The sequence below is a fragment of the Chenopodium album genome, chromosome 1 (genome assembly GCF_948465745.1).
Source record: "Chenopodium album chromosome 1, dcCheAlbu1.1, whole genome shotgun sequence".
NCBI lineage: Eukaryota > Viridiplantae > Streptophyta > Magnoliopsida > Caryophyllales > Amaranthaceae > Chenopodium > Chenopodium album.
In genome coordinates, this window is record NC_137834.1 from 86,416,297 (window position 1) to 86,437,434 (window position 21,138).

Here is a 21,138-nt window from a genome sequence, read left to right on the forward strand (position 1 = left end):
TGTTAGAATCTAGTTTCTATGTGTATTAATTTCTTATAATTTATAGAAATAAATAAAAATGCTGGACAGAGTTCTATATAAACAAATATATCCATCATCAAACTAGAGTATTTACTCGTATTTTAAAACGAATGAAATATCAAAACATAAACAACACCTCATTGAATAAAAAAAAAAAAATGCTATTGGTAAAGCCCATGCCATAATCAGGCCTCATAGTAGATCTGCCTTGGAATTGTCTAGACATTGAAATGTGTAGTTATAATTTTCTTTCTAACTGAAACATTAAAACTAAAAAGGGGAAATTTTTTTTAAAAAATCTTAGTCGCCTGCCTAAAAAATTAAAATATCATAATTGCTTGCCTAATTCTCTGTTCACATATGAGTACAAGTACTTGTTAGAATCATTTAAGCGGTCTAACTATAGCCTTGTTCTTTTGAGCTACTATGGTATACTCTAGTTTTGCTGAAATATATTCTGCTCTGCTTAGTAATTAATAAGCCGCTTTGCTCTCTAAAAGTAATTTTATTCTGCTAAAATCTACTCTGCTTTGCTCAGAAACTCGAAAGAGCAAAGCTTGACAAAACGACATGCATTACAAGGCACATCTAAAGGATTACACATACATGGGCAATAAAATGGCTAAAGATGTCTATTTTACAAGTCAATCTCTACATGTGATCATGTCTAAAATAACATTGGGACATCAATATACCCTTAAATTAACTTTTAGGTTTTAGGTTATACCTTTTGCTTAGTAGTGTAAAATAGTAAAGAGAGAATCTAGTTTAATGAAAGAAAGATAAAAACACGTGCGGACTGATCAGGTAGTTCGGATCTAGTGCATGCACAGTAGCTTTTTGGTAATAATGTTGTTAAATGTTAATGTCTCCCTAATTATTCCATCGCTCGAGGTTATTCATTCACTATTTCCATACACACTTCATGTGTTTTACTGTATCTATTTACTACTCTGTACGACTATTAATGACAGTAATTTGCCACTTAATTAAAAAATTACTGCACATTAATACAACAAACAAAAACAAACAAATAACAAAAGCAACTAAAAATTTTGTACTCACTCGTATGTTGCACTCATTTGGCGGGTTCTACCCTAATTTTTGGGTATTATACATTTATACTTCATAAAATGTAATTAACTACTATAAAATGCCTAGTTTATTTCTTCACTAGTGAATAAAGCTCCGCTAACAACTTTGCAAGCTTAATTATATACTGTACGAAGTATAATTATAAGAGCTTATATTAATTCTCATATGTGGATGGTCACATAGTGTGGTCAATCATCATAGGAGTTACTTCAATTCGTTAGTGTATGATAATAGGAATTACTTGGTACAGGGGTTAATTCATTAGTGTTATAAGTTTACGTAGTCAGTTTTATGGGGTCACTTAGTTAGTGTTATTGGAGTTACTTTTTTTTTTATAAGTGGCTACACGATGTGATCAGCCACACACTAGAGAAACTGATAATTTAATTATATCTACAAGTAATATATTCATTTTATTTTCTAAGAGGATAAGCCGAAGATAGGATAATCTAATTGAACAGAGCCAATTAACCATGCATCAGAATTCAGATGCATGAATGAAGTAACAATTTCCAATACTCATGCATGCAACAATAAGTGGCAATTCTGGCAATATGCAACTTGAACCATTTTGTTGTTCTTTTTTACTCCGCTACAAAATAGCAATTCCACCCGTAAAAATAGGGGGTATTACTAATTAATGTATTCTGTATTACTTGTGACATGTACAATAAATTACTCTATGCTCTTTAATTTTACTTTATTTTTAAAATAGTATGCTATTTAATTTGAATTTGTTTTATAATAGTATGCTATTCATAATTTAATTGCTATATTAAGGTGGCTAAACACATGAAAAATTTGTCAGCAAAAAAGAATCCTATGTAAATGATAAGTCATCTAATAATGAAATACTTGTATAGTTGTATACAATAAGTGCATTATTTGACTTTCAGTTTTTAGGAATTTATATTTATTTTACTATATAAGAAATTCAGATTCATAATTTCACGGGATTATTGGCTCTATATAATCAATGAAAATGAAAATGAAAATTAAAATATTGAATTTCATGAAAATTGGATGAACATGCTTATATAGTTATATACGAGTATATTAGGCGCCACCCTGTCGGAGTGTGATTTATGCGGCTTATATGTAGCTCCCCTATTTGTCATTTATTGTAATTTTATGTCACGTTGCATATCATGCTATTTTTGTACAATGTAATTGACTGTTTTATTTCCTAGTTGTTTGAAATTTTGAAAGCATCAAATGGCTATTTGAAAAAATAAAATAAAAATCAATCTACTCTATGATGACCCCTTTGATATGTACAAAACGCTAGGAGGTTAGGAGCTTGTTTTAGACAATTTTGAATTTTCGATGATTTTTTTTTTGAGATTTACTGGTATACTATTCAACTTTTGAACTTATTGATGTGCTTAAAAATTCAAACAATTTAATGAAATATAAAATTGTTTTTAACAATTTATAATAACTCTAACTTACTATTACAATAAAGTTCAACACCGTAGGTTTAAATAAGTTTCAACACGTTAGTTATGATGATTCATATATTTACTCGTAGCTAAATGAAATACCTCTCAATAGTTTTAATGATTAAGAATGTTTCTGATGGACTTGAACTTATCTGAAATCAAATTATTAGATCGAGAGCTAATTACTTATTAGCAATGGCTTTTATGTTATATGTACACTCGATTGAACCTAATTAACAACAACCTAAAATAGAGAATTAATGCATGTTACAATAATGATATTTGATTTCTATTAGTAATTCCAATGCTGTGCTTTTTTCACGCGATCTTCACTTGTCCTAACTTATCTCATCCAATCTTCAAAACTTAATTATTAAAATGTATTATACCTCATCAAAACTTAATTTAGCTAAGAATTGAACTCAAGTTGTCCTTATTAACCCTTATCATCACTCATTATAGCATATTGTACCTAATCTTATTATCGAGGTAAATTTAAAATTAGGGTTGTCTACTCTGTTCACTTATTTTCACCTTATTTTAGGGTTGTCTAATAAGTTTACATTTTCCTTTTCTATATGTGTGAGCTATTCTTTCTTATGTACCATTCAATTTCATCATATTAAAATTATGGACACTTCAAACAATCAAACATATATAGAGTTAGGTCTTGTTCACATTTATTGAATTGTTGAACTAAACTGAACTAAACTAAACTGATTGGAGATGAATTGAATTGAGCTGAACTGAATATTTCATGAGAGCAGGAAATTAGGAGCTGAACTGAACTGAACTAAATATTTTATGAGAGAAAGAAATTAGAAGCTGAACTGAACTGATTGGAGCTGAGCTGAAGTGAAATTAAGCTGAAGTGAACTGAACTGAAATTAAGCTGAAGTGAACAGATCCTTATAGTCATGTCACTCATGTATGTAACTCACATTCTGACACATTGATATCCATTATTATGTTGTTAATCAACTTGTAAATATTATTCATACAAATGATACAATTGTACATGGCTAGGTTAGTAGGTTACAAACTATTTCAATCCACTGTTCAACAAAATACGTAGTAAGTAAGATGAATAATTTGGCATTTTGGCTAACAAAATATAGATTTTTTGTTTTTAAAAAAATCTATAAACTACTCCACTAATGCGGATTTTCCCCTCATCTATCTAGTGTCAACCAGTCATCTATAAAGAAAAAACAATCCATGCAATTACAAAAAAAATTCCCTCCCAAAACCTCACTTTATACATAAAAATTGATCCCACAAAACACCCCATTCTTTCTATTTTTAATGAAAGAATACCCCATTCCTTTTTTTTATTTGTTGAAGAAGAATACCCCATTCTTCTAAGCACCTTTTTGTTGATTGATACGGAGTAACAATTAAGCCAAAACTAATTAATTAATAAAAAAATAATTAGTGTAATTAATAATTAAAGACAAAAAAAGAATAACTCCTAATGACAACAAAAAAGCGAAATCAACGGCGTAGGGCCTGGCCCAGTCATATAATGAACATAGGATTCTCAACTCCCCCACTCTACGGCCCACAACTGCTACCTCCCAATCCCATCTTGCCACGTGTACTTCCACCTAGATTCTCTGCTCCTCTTATTTTTGCAACAATAAATTTAAATCAAAATTAAAAATGAAAACTAAATAAAAATCCAAACTTTGGAAATTGTTTTGGATATATAACAAATTGGCGGGCATTCACAACAAATTCAAAACCAACCCCCAAAACAAAACCCTAATTTCCCCCCCTTTCTTTCTCTCTCTCTCCTCAACGGCGCTTTCGTCAGTTCCCCCCTTTCTCTCTCCTCAAGGTTTGTGGTTTCTGCTTTTTTACGACGGAGTATTATTTCGATGAATTTTTCTGGGTTGGTTTGTTTTAATTGGGGTTTGGATTAATTGCATATCATTTCGTTTTTCCAGTGTTTTTGCTGTTGATTTTTGCCATTTTTTTTTGGTGGGGTTTTCTGGGTTTGTTTGGATTTTTTTGTGGGTGTGATAAATTAGCTTCCTTTTGGTTGTTTTTCACCTGTTGGTAAATTCATGAAATGGGGGAAAAAAATTGAGGGATTTTGGTTGATTTTGGGGGGAATTTAATTGGTTTTTATGATTTAGGGTTTTTGTGGGTTTTCCTGAAATTTATCATTTCTTGTTATTCTGCTTCATTTCCTACTACTTTTTTGAAGGTTGAAGTTTGACTCACCTTTTTCTGGGTATTAATTGCTTGTTTCAGGGTGAAGGAGATTGATTGGTTTATTTATCTATCTATTTATATTTATAATTGGGGAAAAGCAATTCATTGGGTAAGTGGTTTATGGAAAAGGGATCATTTGATTCATTTGAATAGAAGAGGTGAAATTAAGGTTGATAATGGGGAAAGTATCTCCTAAAGAGAAGGAATCGAAAACCCCGAAACAGAGAAGACGACCCAGGAATTCGAACAATAAGTATTTGAGACCAGGGGCGCTTGCTCAGCTCCGGTACAGCAAAGCGTCGTCTACAAAGTCTTGCACCGATTTAGGGAAGAAAAGGATTGCATTATCAGATTCCAAAAAGGTTGATAATAATGATAATGAATCGGTGATTGCACAAAGGCCTGTTCCTATTCATGAGACTCCCTTGATGTCACCTGAAAGATTCGGGTTTCCTACTGCGGTGTCACCTTTTGATTTAGTGAGACAGAATAGTCTTCTTAAGACTCCGCAGACTCCTCGGTTTGAAGACTCTGATTCTGAGTCCCGGCTCGAGTCTCTTCCTATGGATTTATTGGTATATTACTTTCCTGTGATTTTTATTTCTACCATTATTTTGTATGTGATGACTTGACTTTTTTGCATTGATTATGTCGTTTGGTAAAGTGACATTATTCATCATTCTTTGGGTGGAGTTTACTGTGTTATTCAAAGTATTGAACTTGAAAGTCCTGATTGCTTATATGTTGATTGAAATGACAGTATTTTGTTGAAAAAGTACCTTTTGCTAAAGAACTCTATTCAGTCATCGTTTATGTTTCTTAGTTTCACTCCTCATTCCATTCTTTTAAGACTAGAGAGCTATAATATATGAACTCTAATGATGTCGAATATTCTGTAAAGTGAATACTTGCTGAGGGAGTTCTGAGTCTGTTTGAGTGTCATTTGCTGTAAATACAATCTAAAATATCGTGTATCCAACACCTAATGGTTATTTGATTTTTTTTTTTTCAATACCTTGGGGCCAATAGCTTATTGACGCACACAAATCGTTATAAAAATCTCTTCATCTTTTAAGGCTGCCAAAATATTTGTTCAGTAACCAAAATGGATTTTTGATTTGCTCTTTTCACTATGAAGTGGTAAACAGTCTAGGGTCAGTTGGAGACAACCGATCTTAATACATTTAATTAGAAAAAGTTCTGTAGTGTCATCATGGTTTTAACTTAAGGTTTTCTCTGGCTAGGAGATGGCAAGACAGCAAGGAGTCAGGTTATATTTTGCTGTATATTGTGATTCTGTATTTATTCTGTAATTTAAGAAAACATGGAGGGGTTGTGAAAGTGATGTATCTTGTGAAAAAGAATGAACCAAGATGTTTTATACTTCGTACTTTGTATAAGAGTTGCAGTTGCCACTTGCCAGTTTTATGATATAAGAGGGACTTAGTAACTACACTCGTGATGGTTATGTGTTAATTGGAAGCTTCAGTTATTACTGTATATGCTCCTGATGTGTTATCTCTAATTTAAAATTTCAGTTTGCTCTTGACGGTTATCTGTTCTGTTTTTGTATAATCTGTGGTACCAGTTTTGCCTAAGTTATGTCTGATGAATCTTCTTAGGTTAAAGTCCTTTGTCACTTGCACCATGATCAGCTAAAAGCAGTATTTCATGTTTCCCAACGAATCAGAATGGCTGTAAGTTCCTGTATTCCTTGCTTTCTGCTTATTCAAGCCCTTCGCCCTTTCTTTTATCTCCCTCTTTTGTTTATCAAAAGAAAATTTTATCGTAATATTTTTGTGGATATTATGTGGCAGGTCACTCTTGCTCGACAGTTTCACTTTAATTATACTACTCCTGATCGATCTCGCCAGGAAATGTTAAGTACAATGACTCCACTTGCAACAGAACACTGGCCGTTCTTCAGGTTTGTATGCTGAAATTGTTTATTTTTCCCAATTGTAAATAATATACGGAAAAATCCTTAAAATTGGATGTAATTGCAGCAAGGGAGAAGGCAGGGGTTTACGATTGGCAAGCCCACATACCCCAAAAGCGCCAAGACATGGCCCTCGGCCACCTTCTCGGTTAAAGTATACAGAGATGAGGCAGGCTGCTGCTGCTTTGTTTCAAGAAGCGTCACTCCCTTCAAGGTGCATGGTCCCATCTGTTCTGTCAAAACCCCTCTGCAAAAATCGAGTACTTTTCTATGAAGATGAACTATGTCAAGCTGTGGCTCAGAACAAGCTTCGTTGATCTGTTATAACGATGCTGCTTTTAAGCTCATGCTCGCTTGTGTATAGTCTGTCTTTGATTCCTTAGGGTTTGTTGTCCTTGTGTATTCTGTTAAGAGTCTTTCTTTGTTTGCTTGCTATTAGGTTATCTCAGGTGAAGTAGGAGGAGCATGCAGTTTTGTAGTGTGAGAGGCGTATACTAGGGCTTTCAGTGACCTTGTTTTTTTGTTGGGTTGGGTTGAGGTCATGTTTATTATAGAGAAAATAACGTGTTTCGGAATGGCTGCCTGTATATATTAAGCTATATAGTATATCTATATATAGTCGAAGAAAAATCCCTTGTTTTCTTGAAAATGGCTATAAAACCTTCATCTGTATAATGCTGTCTCTATTCTGTTCTTCAATTCTGTATACAGTTTTTTGAACCTAATGTGTCTTAAAGCAGTTAATGACCCATCACTCACAAAATTAAAGATCTGTTTATATGAACACGATATTCTTACATCGTGACAAGTCATGAATAATGTATTACTAGAGGATCTAATGGACAAATTTTATACTGCATACGAGTAAAACAAAGTCATAAGATGAATTTATGTATAAACAGGAGAGTTTCTTCGAGCTTGGTTTCTAACTTCCTGCAGATGATGCCAAGTACATGTAGTTCATTATCTCTATTTGCTTTCTAAACGAATTTATTTGCGCTGGTTTGAATGAGCTCATGGACAATGAGTCTGTAAGCTGTCTCTGTTGGGTGAAAACTATCCCAAAATAAATATTTCGAGGCATCTTCGCAGGACAGGGGATCCGGCTTTGCACAAAGTACAGACGCCTCTAGGTTCCCAGTTCCGCAACATCCTTTGTCTACAACTTCGAAACCTAGCAAAAAATGAAGAAACACAGTACGCGTTATGTAGTAAGGAAATCTAAGTGCGTTCTCTTCTTTTAATGGAAAATGTTGGTTACCTGATTGAGAAGGATTGTTTATGAGATTGAGAAATGGGTTGTAGATGTCGAGGTACACGATTCTAGAATCCTCAAGCTTTTGGTTCAGAGAACTTAGCTCCGAAGATAGCTTGTTGTTGAAAATACTGGAAGCTTCATTTTCTTCTTCAGCGCATGATCTTAAGAGACCGCCATGAAATATTCTTTGTGATGGAAGACAACCACAAGGTGGTGCACTCAGCAAACCTATTCTTCTTGCTCCTAGACCATATAGTTCCTATAAGTTTCAATTGTACAATTACTATTGGCAACAAAATTAATGTAATCAAAGCCTGTTCTATAATTAAGAGATGATAACATAGTACACTAGTCAAAAAACATGTTGGTATTTATTTATTGTAATTTAATTCTGTATTAACTTTTTTTGAGGGTTATGAGAGAGTTGTATAGTCACGTGACGCAACCGTTGTATACAGGTTTTCAATTCCTATGACAATAGCCTAACTGCTCTACAGTCCGTATCTATGTAGGTGTTATTTTTATTTCTATACTCGTAATATTCACTCCTAAGTTATTGTCACAATTCTCCAACACACCTAAGTCCTAATAAGGGCCTGTTCTTAGGTGAACTGAACTGAAAATAAACGTATGAGAACAGACCCTAATATCATGTATCTTAGGATTTATTAAAAAGTAGCATTAGATTTTGGTGTAGAGAAAGTCGCGAGTATAAGTTGTCTAAAATAATGACTGTGCCTCGAAATTACCTGCACGAAAGAGGATGCCCAATTAACTAGTAAATCAGTATATGTGGAGATATCGTACTTAAATCTTGTGAATGGTAATAAGAAGTAAGTGGTAGTGATATCATTGCTTCCAGCACTAACTAGGTACACACTTTGGGAAATGATGGATGATGTCGCGTTTTCTCCTACAGCATCCTTGAGCTTGCTTATATACCCTTTAAATAAATTCAATTGGTCTTGTAATGTCATAACATTCTGCACTTGATCAAAACATACATTCATGTTAGTCGTGCCATTTAGCTTAACTTGAAATTTCACATGTTCTTTTAATTATTTGTATCAAAACGTTAATGACTCTCTCTGTCTTAAAATAATTAAAAGAATGCTTGAAAGAGAGAAAGAAACCGCGAATTCAGCTGATGACGGATCATAACCAGCAAGACCACACGCAAAACTAACACCAGTAAGTAGGTCACTAATTTGGAGGTTTGGATCCAGATATGGAGGCACTAGCTCTTTTATCCCGAGCTCTTCAGCTATAATAAACACAATCGAAGTAAAAATTTTAGGGGTAAATTTAAATAAATCGGATTTACAATAAAATATTGTAAATCCGTTATAAATTATCATAATATGAATAAAAATTACCTTGAAAAAAGTTACACTTATGCCTTATTGATAAAAGTTATTCGAAAAATTGTAAAAGTGACCCTAAATTTGATAAAAGTAACACGATGTACAGTAAATTACTATACACCGGATACAAAAGTTATTCAAATTTTAGCATGTTATAATTTCAGCTTTCTCAAATCCCCTTTGATAATGTATACGAACTTACGAAGTATCTCTTATAAGATTTTAAGAACTTGAAAACGTTGATTTAGTGGAGACTATAACATGTTTTTTTTGAAAGCAAGACTATAACATGTTTGAGGCAAAAGAGAGTATAATGTTTGGTTGAGAAAATTTAGAACGAATTTTTTTTGAGTTAAAAAAGCTATTTTGAAAAGGTTAATTTTGAAAAAGCTAGTAATATGAGCTTTTTAGTGAGAGAGGTTTGATGTAATATATGAAGGGAATGAAGTAAAATAACTACTTATACTAAGAATTCTCAAACTAAAAATAAGTTAATGTGTTATGCATATATTCTTATTGGTTATTTTACACATTAGAGAAGACTTTTACACAAACAAATACGTAGTATTCAAGCAGCTAGACTTACAATCACCATTTTATTTTATTTTTTTTGACAAAGACTTACAATCACCTAGCCAAACCAACTCATACAATAAGTTAATCCATTAGTTAACATGCCTATACAAACAACTAACTTTCTATTAGGACAAATTAAACAAGTCAAAAAACAAAAAAAAAAAAAACCCTACTTTGAATTGTTAACCAACTTTTTAACCAGCTAAGAAGCTATTTACCAATAAAAAGCCAAAAGCTATTTATCAAACAAGATCAATATCTAAAATAAAAACATACGCGTACTAGAAGTAAAATTACCAATGAAATCGGAGGGGACTTTGCCATTGCTATATCTTCCGGTAGGTACACCTCCAGGAAAATCCCTCCCATAAGGTGGGAAATTAGCTTTAGCAATAGTAGGAAGGTAGTTGTTGTTTCCTGGATCTACTATTGAATCTCCAAAAACTAAAAGGGCTGGTACTTTATATTCTTTTCCTCCCAACCTTATAGCATGTACATAAATGTGTAAATATGAGACCATGACTATACTAAAAACCATAATATTATTGAGTTTTGAATAAGATATAATTTCATTATATCCCAATATATTATTCATTTCTATTTTCTGTTTTCTCTCGTTCTCTGTTTGTAATCAATGTTTCCAATTTTAAGCTAAGAGTGTACATTATATAGGCATATTGTATATTTGTATATTGTATATTTGTATATATATACATAATAAAGGGTGTGTCATTTCAATTTTGATTTTTAACTCAATTTAACTTGTGTATTATGTAGTCGACTACATGTACGAACCTTCTTAGTTAGGTGTAAAGTAATATGATTGAGATTTATGTGAAATTTAATGTGTATGTAGTAAATGCACTGCATAACACTAAGCTAAGACACTGAGTGGAAGCAGTAAGGTCGTTGTATCCTGTTTGCCTAGTTGCTTTAACACTATGGAGTATTTGAAAAATAAGTTCAGATAAAGTAGATCGATATAGAGTGGAGTAATAGACTATATATTAGTTTTGAAAAATCCGGATAAAGGTTAATAAGGGTTACAAAAGTTGAATATGCATCTAAAATTAATTTTAAATTTAGAAAAGTACCGTTCTAATAAGTTTAATTAATTTCAAATAAATTCATTTAGATAACATTTAGGTAAATAGAAGACACTTTTATTAATTCATCACATTTTCTTTTATGTTTGTCTCTATTTTATTTCAGTAACAGACTTTGAACCCACTAAACGTTACTTTTATTTTTACCCTAATATAGTTTTACACCCACTCTGATTCTATATATATAAACTTACCTTTTGATAGAATAGCATTACACATTTTGGGTTCAACCATTCAATAAATGACAATCTAGCTCAAAATATACCGATTCTCAACAATTTCCTCATCCAAGTTTGTATGTGCCAGACTTGTGGAGTCTTTATTATTGGAAAATTTACTAAAATTAAACCAGATCCTACCACATATTTTAGAAGTATTATAACATGTCGAAAGGTACTCGTAATAAATTGAAACAAGTGAGAAGAAAGAGTTCATAAATATTGGGACCAATATATTTATTGTAAACAATAAAGTCAAATATACTATGCAAAAGCACACTACAAATATTTGTTGAATTTTTTATTTGAATTTTACTTCATAAAAAAATATGAATTTAGTAACATGAATAAAACAATTTTTTTTTCCCACCATTGTACGAGTAATTCCAATTTTGCATACATGTACATACTAATCCTGGATCGTATTATATGTAACTTTGGGGTATTATTTGTGAGATATAAAAAATTTCAAAGTTGTATATAATATGATCCGGAGGTAGTATATGAAATAATCATTTAGAAGAAATCGCCTATGCTTTTTTGGAGGAGATCATGGACAATGATTTTGTAAGCTGTCTCCGTTGGATGAAAACTATCCCAAAATATATATTTTGAGGCATCTTTACAAGTACCAACAGCAAACTTTGTACATAGTAAAGTCACCTCTATATTTCCAGTGCCACAACATCCTCTATTTGCAACTTCAAACCCTGTAAAAATAATTTTTTATTATATTAAACTTTTTGTATAAAGCTAAGTTTGGTTAGCAGTCAAATCAGATTCATATGATCATATCCTATTGCCCTTATTAACATTAATTAAACATGATGTATGACATGCATTTAGTATTATGTCGAAATTTTTAATATTTAACTATACATTACATGTGCATTAAATAGATTAGGTCATGTTAATTTCATATTAGTTCGTGAGTGAGGGATAGCTCAAGTGGTTACTGATTAGAGTTTTTCAGTGTACGAATTACAAATGCATACAACGAGAGGCTGATTCAAATCCATGACATATTATACACAGGCCTTTAGTATTTGTCATTATTAGCTAGGTCAATATTTTATTTTATGAATATGTTCATTTTTAGCATATAATATGATATAGAAAAACTCTAAGCAATAGCTTTATATATACCTGATTGAGAAGGGTTGTTTATGAGATTGAGTAATGGGTTGTAGATGTCCAGGTACACAAATCTGGATCCCGTTAGCTTTTGATTGAGATAATTTAGCTCGGAAAAGAGCTTGTTGTTGAATAGAATTGAAGCTTCGTTTTCATCTTCAAAGCAAGATCTTAATAGACCGCCATTCAAGGTTCTTTGTGATGGAAGACAACCACATGGTGGTGCACTGATCACACCTATCCTCTTTGCCCCCAAATCGTATAGTTGCTGGAAGTTTCAAACATTTATTATCTATGTTATTAAATTAACACAATCTCAAGCTTTTGGAATTATATTCTTATTATATGTTTAATAAGGTGTGATTGAATAACACTTCACACAAACATGCTATACCTTCAAGGCTTCGATTCTAAATATATGCAACATGTTAACTTTATTATACACTTCTTAAAAATCAACTTGTTGCCTATAGTGAAAAACAAATAAAGGGTCTGTTCCGCTTAATTTCAATTCAGTTCACTTTAGTTTCTAATTTTCATCTCTCATAAACAATTTAGTTTAGTTCTATTCCGCTCCAATCAGTTCAGTTCACTTCAATTCAGTAAATCAGAATAGGCCCAAAGTATACGAGTGCATTTATGTAATAAGTTACGTGTACAAAAATTTTGCCACTAAAAATAGGGTCAATCTAATTAATTCTATGGAATAAGAGCTCGAAGAGGAGTGGCCTATGACTCTGGCTTGAAGGACCGTACCTTGCCTCAAGCTAAGGTACCAATGTGACCCACATCTTATGCATAAATAAATTTAATGGTTTAGTATGGAGTCTATTTCCTCTGAGTAGTTTTTAGTGAACTTATTTCATTGTTTGTACTGTAATACTATACTTTTGTCTATTAAGTTCACAGAAAAAAAATAAAATAATAATAAAAAAAGAGAAAATAAAAGTTTATCTCTTTGATAAACAAATTAAAATATATTAATCAAATGACAAAAATGTAAATAAATTAAGTACTTCCTTCGTTTTTTTTATAAGCTAGAGTTGGGATATTTAGACTATAATACAGTGTAGTTACCTGTACAAAAGAGGATGCCCATTTGAGCATCATACTAGTATATGTTGAGATATCGTAATGAAGTCTTTCAAATGGTAAAGAGAAATAAGTGTTGGTAATGTCATTGCTTCCTGCACAAACTAGGTATACACTTTCGGATATGATAGTCGATGTTGTGTTTTCTCCAACTGCATCCTTGAGCTTCTTTATATACCCTTTAAACAAGTTCAACTGATCTTCTAATGTCAATACGTTCTGCACTCGATCAAAACAATCATATTAGTATACATGTGATAACACTTAACAACTAACCACTAAAAATTGAAATCCAAAGCTGTATTTTTTTTTTTTTTGAGGTTCACCCTTTGGGCTAATCCGGATTTGGGGATCAGTTATATATGGGTGGTTAGGTTCCAATTAATCTCCTCCCAATTATTGTTGCGGGGGATCGAATACAGGTTCTCCCTACCAAGTATAGTCCCAATCCCCACTAGGCCAACATCCAATTGGTAAAGCTCGATGTATGTGTTTTGTAAAACATAAAAAAGACAAATGGACAATGGAGTCATAATAAACAAAAAATCAAGTCACACAAAGCTAAGAAAGTTATGTTTCTATGATAAGTGAATTCTTAAGAGGGCGAGGAGGTGAATAGAGACCGCTAATTTTGCAGATGTAGGATCGTAACCAGCAGCACCAAAGGCGAAGCTGACACCAGTAAGGAGGTCACTGATATTGAGCTTTGGATCCAAATACGGAGGCACAAACTCTTTTATTCCAAGCTCTTCAGCTACAAGAAACAAATTGAGTTTAATTGCTATGTACAAGTATACATATATACTACTCATTTTGTACTAGAAAACAAATAGAACAAGGTATTATCAAATTTTTTTTTCTAAACCACAAGTTAAGGGATTATCAATTAGGTCGGTTCTGTTTACCTTATTTTCACTTATTTCTGATCTAGCTAATAAAGTTCAGTTAAGTTCATTTTAGAAAAAATAAGTTCTACTAAGGGTTACTCAAGTGCAAATTGCAACTAAAATAAGTTTTGATAAGTTCAGATAAATGAAAGAACACACCCAATGGAACAAAGAATAATAAGGTAAATATTCGATTTTAAGGTGATATCAGTGGCAGATCCAGGAATTACACACAGGGGGTTCGAACTTCATTAAAAACCTGATGTCCGAATGCACGGATATAAATCGGAAATTCAAGTATAAAATAGAGTGTTCAAATGAATAACAATACACAAGTACACAACAAAATAAGTCTAAATTCCAATAAAATGCAAAATAAAAATGACTCACAATACTCTACTGCCCATTTAATAGTTAAAAATACAACTAAACAATCAACCTATTAACAATTAAGAAATTGAAAAACTCAAAATAGATTATTCATTATTAGATTAACAATATACAATTGACAATAATTCAGTTTATTAATCAATCAACTAAACAAGTAACAAAATTAACAATTTAAACAAGTAACAATTAATAAATAGATTTAGAGAGAGTGAGGGATAGCTCAAGTGGTTAGAGCTCCCCTCTCAGTTCCAAGATGTTATGCCGTGTATTTTAGTAGTATATTGTATAGTTAGCTTTGTGGGCCATATGTGTTTATAAGCCCGATTTACTTGTATATATACGCTTCTCTACAGTAATACAAACTAAGGAAATTCAATTCCTGACATGTTATCGGAGCCAGTAAAATTTTATTTTTATTTTTTACAAGAGATTTTGGGATTGATTCTCATCACCCGTCCTTGTGGCTCTCTAAACACCAAAAAAAAAAAAAAAAAAAAAAAAGAGTTTTAAAATTTTTAAAACAAAGTTAAACATATGACAGTACAACAATTAACAAATTAACACTTAAATGAAAAAAAGATTAACAATCTAGTAATCTACAATTTAAACAAGTATAAAACATTAAAGAAATTGAAGAAAAAAAAAAGAGAAGAGAAGCTATCTTGCCGACGCAGCCAGTAGAGAAACTGATTAACTGATGAGTAGGGAAAAGGAGAAGATTAAAAAGAAAAAAAAAACTCTAAATATGCACTTGATGACCCTCGAACCTGGGACCTTCTGTCCGAAAATTAATACCCTTTCCAACTGAGCTGCGCCTCATCTCATCTAATATTTTTGTTCTGAATGATACTTATATAGTTTTTCGGATTTTTTTTTTCAAGGAATAATATTTTCATTTTTTCCCCGGATCTAACGGGGTTCAGTTGAACCCCTTGAACCCCCGCTAGATCCGCCACTGGGTGATATGCATGTTATGAATAAGTCAAGTCAATTAGGAAATCAAAAACAAGGAAGCTCTAATTTATATTTGTGATAAACAGAAACGTTTATCTAGTAACACTTTTGTAAATAAATCAACATAAAATCTCCGTGACATGCAAAATCAGTATCAGTGGACCCACAATAAAAATTTGTTGATTTATTTACAACAATGCCACTAGCTAGATTAACGTTTATTTTGTTGATAAGCTTGTATTTGCTCTCAAATAACTATCCATGGACGCGCGTTAGAAAGAACATTCAGTACAAATACAAACCCGGCAAGAAGAGAAAAACAAGGAGGAGAAGATCAAAGTAAAAGCTGATCAATTCAACTTACCAATGAAATCAGAAGGAACTTTGCCATTACTGAATCTTCCAGTAGCTACACATAGTTTTATAATATCAACTTTTTATAATTTTTCTCTATATGAAATTAAAGATATTAATGGTCAAAATGTATCTTGACACCGTATAAAATGCATAATTAATTAAATATATACTATATTATGTGATGGAGGATACAAAATAAATACTACTTCTATTTCATTTTATTCAATTTGAAACATTTGTCAAAAATGGATGTTTATCCATTCTAACTTAGGGTCTATTCTCTTTATCTTAATTTCAATTCAGTTCACTCTTAATTTCCTTCTCATCAACAATTCATTTGAGCTCTATTCAATTCAGTTTAGTTCAAAATTTGGCCCTAAGTTGTTACTTCTCGTAATCTCTCTCATTATCATATGCAATTTTAGCTTCTTTTTTCTTTCTTTTTTTTTTTAATCTCCATTTAATATATACTAGATAAATTTTGCCTAAGAGTCCATTCAAACTCATTTGCTGCAATAATATGTAGTTGAGGTAGTAAAAAATTAAAATATATAAATAAAACAAAAGATAACATTTTGTTTCTTTTACCAAAGATACTAATTACTTTTTTTTCTTTCATTTAACAAAGAGAAAAAGTAAAGGCTAAGTATTACCAAGTACCAAATTAAAGCAAACTAGATGAACCCCGTGCGATGCACGGTTTGTTAGTATTTTTTTTAAAAAAATATTTTCATATTTATGTGATTAAAATTGTTATTATATTAGTTTTAGAATATTAGATAAAATTCCTAATATTAAAAGATAATATTTTGTATTTAATTAATTTAAACTTTTTTTTTGGTGTTTTAATTAATTTAAACTTTAAAATCTCATTCGCTAATTTTTCTTACATGGCATTTGAATTATTTAATTGTAAAAGAAATTAATAATCTCTTTTTTAATTGGCTACTACTTAAATTTATAATCCTACATGGCGCGCTAAGAAAGTTAAATCCTACGTGACTCCCTAAAAACTCGGGGAAAAACGTACTCCCCTTTATATATATATGGCAAAAGCTAATGAGCGCCCGCGGGGCGTTAGATAAGAGAATTAAAATGCAAATATTAGAATAAAATTAACATTAATTACACCGAACGACACGTGATTTTGTCATGAATTCCTAACTTAATACCATTTCAACCAATATAATTTATACTTAACTAACGCCCCGGGACGCTCGTTAGCAAGATCGTATATATATATTAGATTTCCATTCAAAAAACGTGAAGTGGCTATTAAATTGAATTCAACAAGTACTTAATTAGGAATTCTGCTCTTGTGCCCAACATTTATGTAATTATTTTGATTTATTAATAGTGGTGGACCCTAATATTATTCATACTAATGAATAATAGAATGAAGAATGTAAACTTCATCGGGCCTTGATGCCTACTATACTACGTTATTGACTTTATGGCTTTATTGTCTACTTCCCATTATTAATGTCTTTCTAGTACTTTTATACAATTCATAAGCAAGAATTATGGTAAAAAGTTGGGAAACTATACTTCGTAGGTTTTCTTATCACAACTAATTTAATCAAGCTTTATATGGTGTAGTTTTTCTTATTTCATCCAAGAATGATAGATTTCGAAATTAACTGTCCGAGAAAGGAGTGCAAGTATGTATTCCATTAATGATAGGTTTTGTTTTATATAAAAGGCCAGTCGGCCATGTTGAGAAAAATTATAATGCATTTTAGATTTTACTTCCATAAGATCTCTCTATTACTTTGAGAAGAAAATCATGGGTAAATATATTACATTAGATGAATATAATGCATTTTAGCTAGGATTCATTTTCGTAATTGCAACACTTTATCTGTCATGATAATGAGCATTTTAGCTAGGGTTCATTTTCGTAATTGCAACACTTTATCTGTGATGATAATGATTTTGGGTTGGATTTCATTAAATTAATGCATGGCTGGAAAATGACGAAATTTTTAGAAGTTAAATATCCTTTTCACATTATTTAAGTTTGCAATGACTTGGCACTACTTGAGTTACATCTACATAATATTGTGAATGATTTGGCTTTTCATGCATTTATTACTGGTGCTTAGCTGATTCTGCTAGTTGTAGCTTTGACTTTCATGTATGGAAATTATTTGACTTATTAAAGTTTTCAAATGCCTTTAATAAGCTTGTACTATTTCATGAAATAATATCAATAATTTTCGGTTAATTGTTAATTAGTACAGTCCAGCTTGACTCATCAATTAGTTTAAAGACATACTAGTTTAGTTTTTTTTTTTTTGGGTAGAAGACACACATGTATAGTTGATTCAACCTATACGTATGTATCATTTATTGCTCTGTACGTACGTTAATAAAATTACTCAACTGATCTATAATTGTCCTTAATTGGATCATGAAGTATGAAAGCTATAATTGAAAGTGAGGTTTAGTCTTAGGTCCTGTTCTCATTAACTGAACTCAGCTGAACTGAACTGAACTAAATTGAGTTGAACTGAACTGAAATGAATATTTTATAAAAGAAGGAAATTAGGAGCTAAACTGAACTGAATTGAACTGAGCTGAACTAAACTGAACTGAATTGAACTGAACTGAACTGAACTGCGTTGAACAGAACTGAACTGAATTTCAACGTAAGAGAACAGACCCTTAATTAAAGTTTTTGAATTATAAAAAAAAACTTATTATTAGTTAATATAATCCATTGAAAATGGGAAGAGTACTTCATCAAGCGTCCCAGATCCTCTCCACATCTTCTTTGACCACAATAAAAATATTTCCTCAGTTTTTATTTAGTTGACACCGTTTTGTTTACCCTATTTACAAATTACAAATTCGACTAGCTTTTGCGATCAATAGCTAAGATAATTTAAAACATAGTCAAGTTAGATCTTGTTTAAATCATCTCAATGTATATTTTATCAATATTTACTTTTTATAATTTTCCAGCACTAGAGACATTAATTGTTAAAATAGTGCATTAACATGTGTGATAAAAGCAATGTGTCAACTAAATAAAAACGAACGAAAGTATACTACATAGTTTAATGCTAACCTTTTGGGCTTGAATGATATAGGCAAATTTTTATATGTGGCCCAGTCCGTTTCATATAACGGACTCCGTTATATTAAACGGGTCCGTTATTTTAAATTTAAAAAAATAAAATAAAAGGTGTCTTTTTTTTTTTTTTTTTTTTTTTCATTTTATTACATCAAAAGGTTCTTCTTTCCCAAAGTTTTCTCATTTTCTCTGTTTCTATTTTCTCTCTCCTCAAACTATTCTTCTTCCATTTTCTCTCTTCTCAAATTCTTCTCCTCAAATTCTCTCTCCTCTAAATTGTTCTTTTCGTTGATAATAACTAAAATCAAGATAATCTTCCCCAAGGGAAAGAAAGGATTGACATATACGCTGAACTCTCCTACTTATGATATAAATCAAACCCTAATTTTAGTAATTTTTCGATTTTCCTGTCATCTATGCTCTGCAATTTGAACAAGTATCGTGAGATTGTTTTTGGTGGTGTGAAAGAATTCGTGAGTAGAAATCAAGCAATTTATGAAGAATTTCTAGAGAATGAAAAGAAAAAAAAAAAAAAAAAAAAAAAAGGCAGATGAAATGGAGGCTGCTAAAAAGATGCTGGAGGAGCTTGCTAATGTAGAAGATACAACAATAGTTACTTTTTTCATTATGTAGGGATTACTTTTAAAAATTACAGTGTACTTGTTTTTAGGGGTTACTCGTTGGTTTTATAGGGAGGGGTTACTTGTTGATTTTACAAGGGTTATTTGTAAAGTTTTAGGGGGTTATTACTTGTTACTCGTAGTTTATTAGGAGTTACTTGTTTGTTTTACAGAATCTGTTGTTAAGTTAGAGGGGTTACTTTTTAATTTTTGTTAAGTTTCAGGTGTTACTTGTTAGTTTTATAGGGGTTACTTGTTATTTTTAAGAGTTACTTGTTAATTTTTGTTAGACTTACTTGTTTATTTTAGTGGTTACTTGTTAGTTTAACAGGGGTTACTTGTTAATTTTTGTTAGGGTTACTTGTTTATTTTCGGGGTTACTTGTTTATTTTAGGGGTTACTTGTTAATTTTTGTTAGGGTTACTTGTTAATTTTTGTTAGGAGGGGTTACTTGTTAATTATACAGGGATTACTTGTTAATTTTTGTTAGGGTTACTTGTTTATTTTAGAGGTTACTTGTTAATTTTATAGGGGTTACTTGTTAATTTTTGTTAGGGTTACTTGTTAATTATTGTTAGGGTTATTTGTTTATTTTAGGGGTTACTTGTTAGTTTAACAGGGTTTACTTATTAATTTTATAAGGGTTACTTATTAATTTTTGTTAGGGTTACTTGTTTATTTTAGGGGTTACTAGTTAATTTTTGTTAGGGTTACTTGTTTATTTTAGGGGTTACTTGTTAATTTTATAGGGGTTACTTGTTAATTTTTGTTAGGGTTACTTGTTTATTTTAGGGGTTACTTGTTAATTTTTGTTAGGGTTACTTGTTTATTTTAGGGGTTACTTGTTAGTTTAACAGGGGTTACTTGTTAATTTTATAGGGGTTACTTGTTAATTTTTGTTATGGTCACTTGTATATTTTAGGGGTTACTTGTTAATTTTTGTTAGGATTACTTATTTATTTTAGGGGTTACTTGTTAGTTTAACAGGGGTTACTTGTTAATTTTATAGGGGTTACTTGTTTATTTTAGGGGTTACTTGTTAATTTTTGTTATGGTTACTTGTTTACTTTAGGGGTTACTTGTTAGTTTAACAGCGGTTACTTGTTAATTTTTGTTAGGGTTACTTGTTTATTTTAGGGGTTACTTGTTAGGGGTTACTTTTTAGTTTAACATCGGTTACTTGTTAATTTTTGTTAGGGTTACTTGTTTATTTTAGGAGTTACTTGTTAGTTTAACAGGGGTTACTTGTTAATTTTACAAGGGTTAGTTATTAGTTTTACAGGGATTACATATTAATTTTACAGGGGTTACTTGTTAATTTCTTCAATTTCATTATATCTGTTTTCATCTTCCAGATCCAATACCTGATTATTGGTTTGGATTTCA

At 31.3% G+C, this 21,138-nt stretch overlaps 3 protein-coding genes across 4 annotated transcripts; 1 reads left to right on the plus strand and 2 right to left on the minus strand.

Annotated features, from left to right (window-relative positions):
• Positions 1–3,751: 3,751 nt before the first annotated feature.
• Positions 3,752–7,292, plus strand: LOC145624614 (F-box protein At4g35930-like). Of its 2 annotated transcripts, XM_081677687.1 has the most exons (6): positions 3,752–4,398; positions 4,818–5,353; positions 6,401–6,475; positions 6,596–6,705; positions 6,785–6,931; positions 7,157–7,292. In XM_081677687.1, exons 2-6 carry the CDS (start codon positions 4,955–4,957, stop codon positions 7,173–7,175), a joined length of 750 nt encoding a protein of 249 aa, XP_081533813.1. In that variant the 5' UTR covers positions 3,752–4,398; positions 4,818–4,954; the 3' UTR covers positions 7,176–7,292. The 2 variants fall into 2 exon arrangements, with proteins under 2 accessions (XP_081533813.1, XP_081533805.1); XM_081677679.1 differs by having other exon boundaries at positions 6,785–7,292.
• A 239-nt stretch (positions 7,293–7,531) lies between these two features.
• On the minus strand, positions 7,532–10,571 carry LOC145624624 (GDSL esterase/lipase At3g14820-like). The gene is made up of 5 exons (XM_081677700.1): positions 10,213–10,571; positions 9,109–9,239; positions 8,725–8,958; positions 7,979–8,234; positions 7,532–7,891 (listed from the first exon to the last, which is right to left on the minus strand). The coding sequence occupies exons 1-5, from the start codon at positions 10,508–10,510 to the stop codon at positions 7,698–7,700; spliced, it is 1,113 nt and encodes a 370-aa protein (XP_081533826.1). The 5' UTR covers positions 10,511–10,571; the 3' UTR covers positions 7,532–7,697.
• Positions 10,572–11,754: 1,183 nt separating this feature from the next.
• LOC145637973 (GDSL esterase/lipase EXL3-like) lies at positions 11,755–14,277 on the minus strand. Its single transcript, XM_081688963.1, has 4 exons — positions 14,089–14,277; positions 13,451–13,684; positions 12,386–12,641; positions 11,755–11,949 (listed from the first exon to the last, which is right to left on the minus strand). The coding sequence occupies exons 1-4, from the start codon at positions 14,275–14,277 to the stop codon at positions 11,756–11,758; spliced, it is 873 nt and encodes a 290-aa protein (XP_081545089.1). The 3' UTR covers position 11,755.
• Positions 14,278–21,138: the final 6,861 nt, after the last annotated feature.

What these genes read in the sequence shown, in the direction of transcription:
- LOC145624624 (XM_081677700.1), bottom strand. Translation starts at nt 10,510, where the DNA reads ATGAATAATATATTGGGATATAATGAAATTATATCTTATTCAAAACTC. An exon ending in AGTCCCCTCCGATTTCATTG is followed by an intron (nt 9,240 to 10,212) that starts GTAATTTTACTT and finishes TGTTTATTATAG; the next exon opens with CTGAAGAGCTCGGGATAAAA. An exon ending in GGGCATCCTCTTTCGTGCAG is followed by an intron (nt 8,235 to 8,724) that starts GTAATTTCGAGG and finishes TGAAACTTATAG; the next exon opens with GAACTATATGGTCTAGGAGC.
- LOC145624614 (XM_081677679.1), top strand. Translation starts at nt 4,955, where the DNA reads ATGGGGAAAGTATCTCCTAAAGAGAAGGAATCGAAAACCCCGAAACAG. An exon ending in CTCTTCCTATGGATTTATTG is followed by an intron (nt 5,354 to 6,400) that starts GTATATTACTTT and finishes GAATCTTCTTAG; the next exon opens with GTTAAAGTCCTTTGTCACTT. An exon ending in GAACACTGGCCGTTCTTCAG is followed by an intron (nt 6,706 to 6,784) that starts GTTTGTATGCTG and finishes ATGTAATTGCAG; the next exon opens with CAAGGGAGAAGGCAGGGGTT.
- LOC145637973 (XM_081688963.1), bottom strand. Translation starts at nt 14,277, where the DNA reads ATGAGTAGTATATATGTATACTTGTACATAGCAATTAAACTCAATTTG. An exon ending in CTACATCTGCAAAATTAGCG is followed by an intron (nt 13,685 to 14,088) that starts GTCTCTATTCAC and finishes GATCGAGTGCAG; the next exon opens with AACGTATTGACATTAGAAGA. An exon ending in GGGCATCCTCTTTTGTACAG is followed by an intron (nt 12,642 to 13,450) that starts GTAACTACACTG and finishes TGAAACTTCCAG; the next exon opens with CAACTATACGATTTGGGGGC.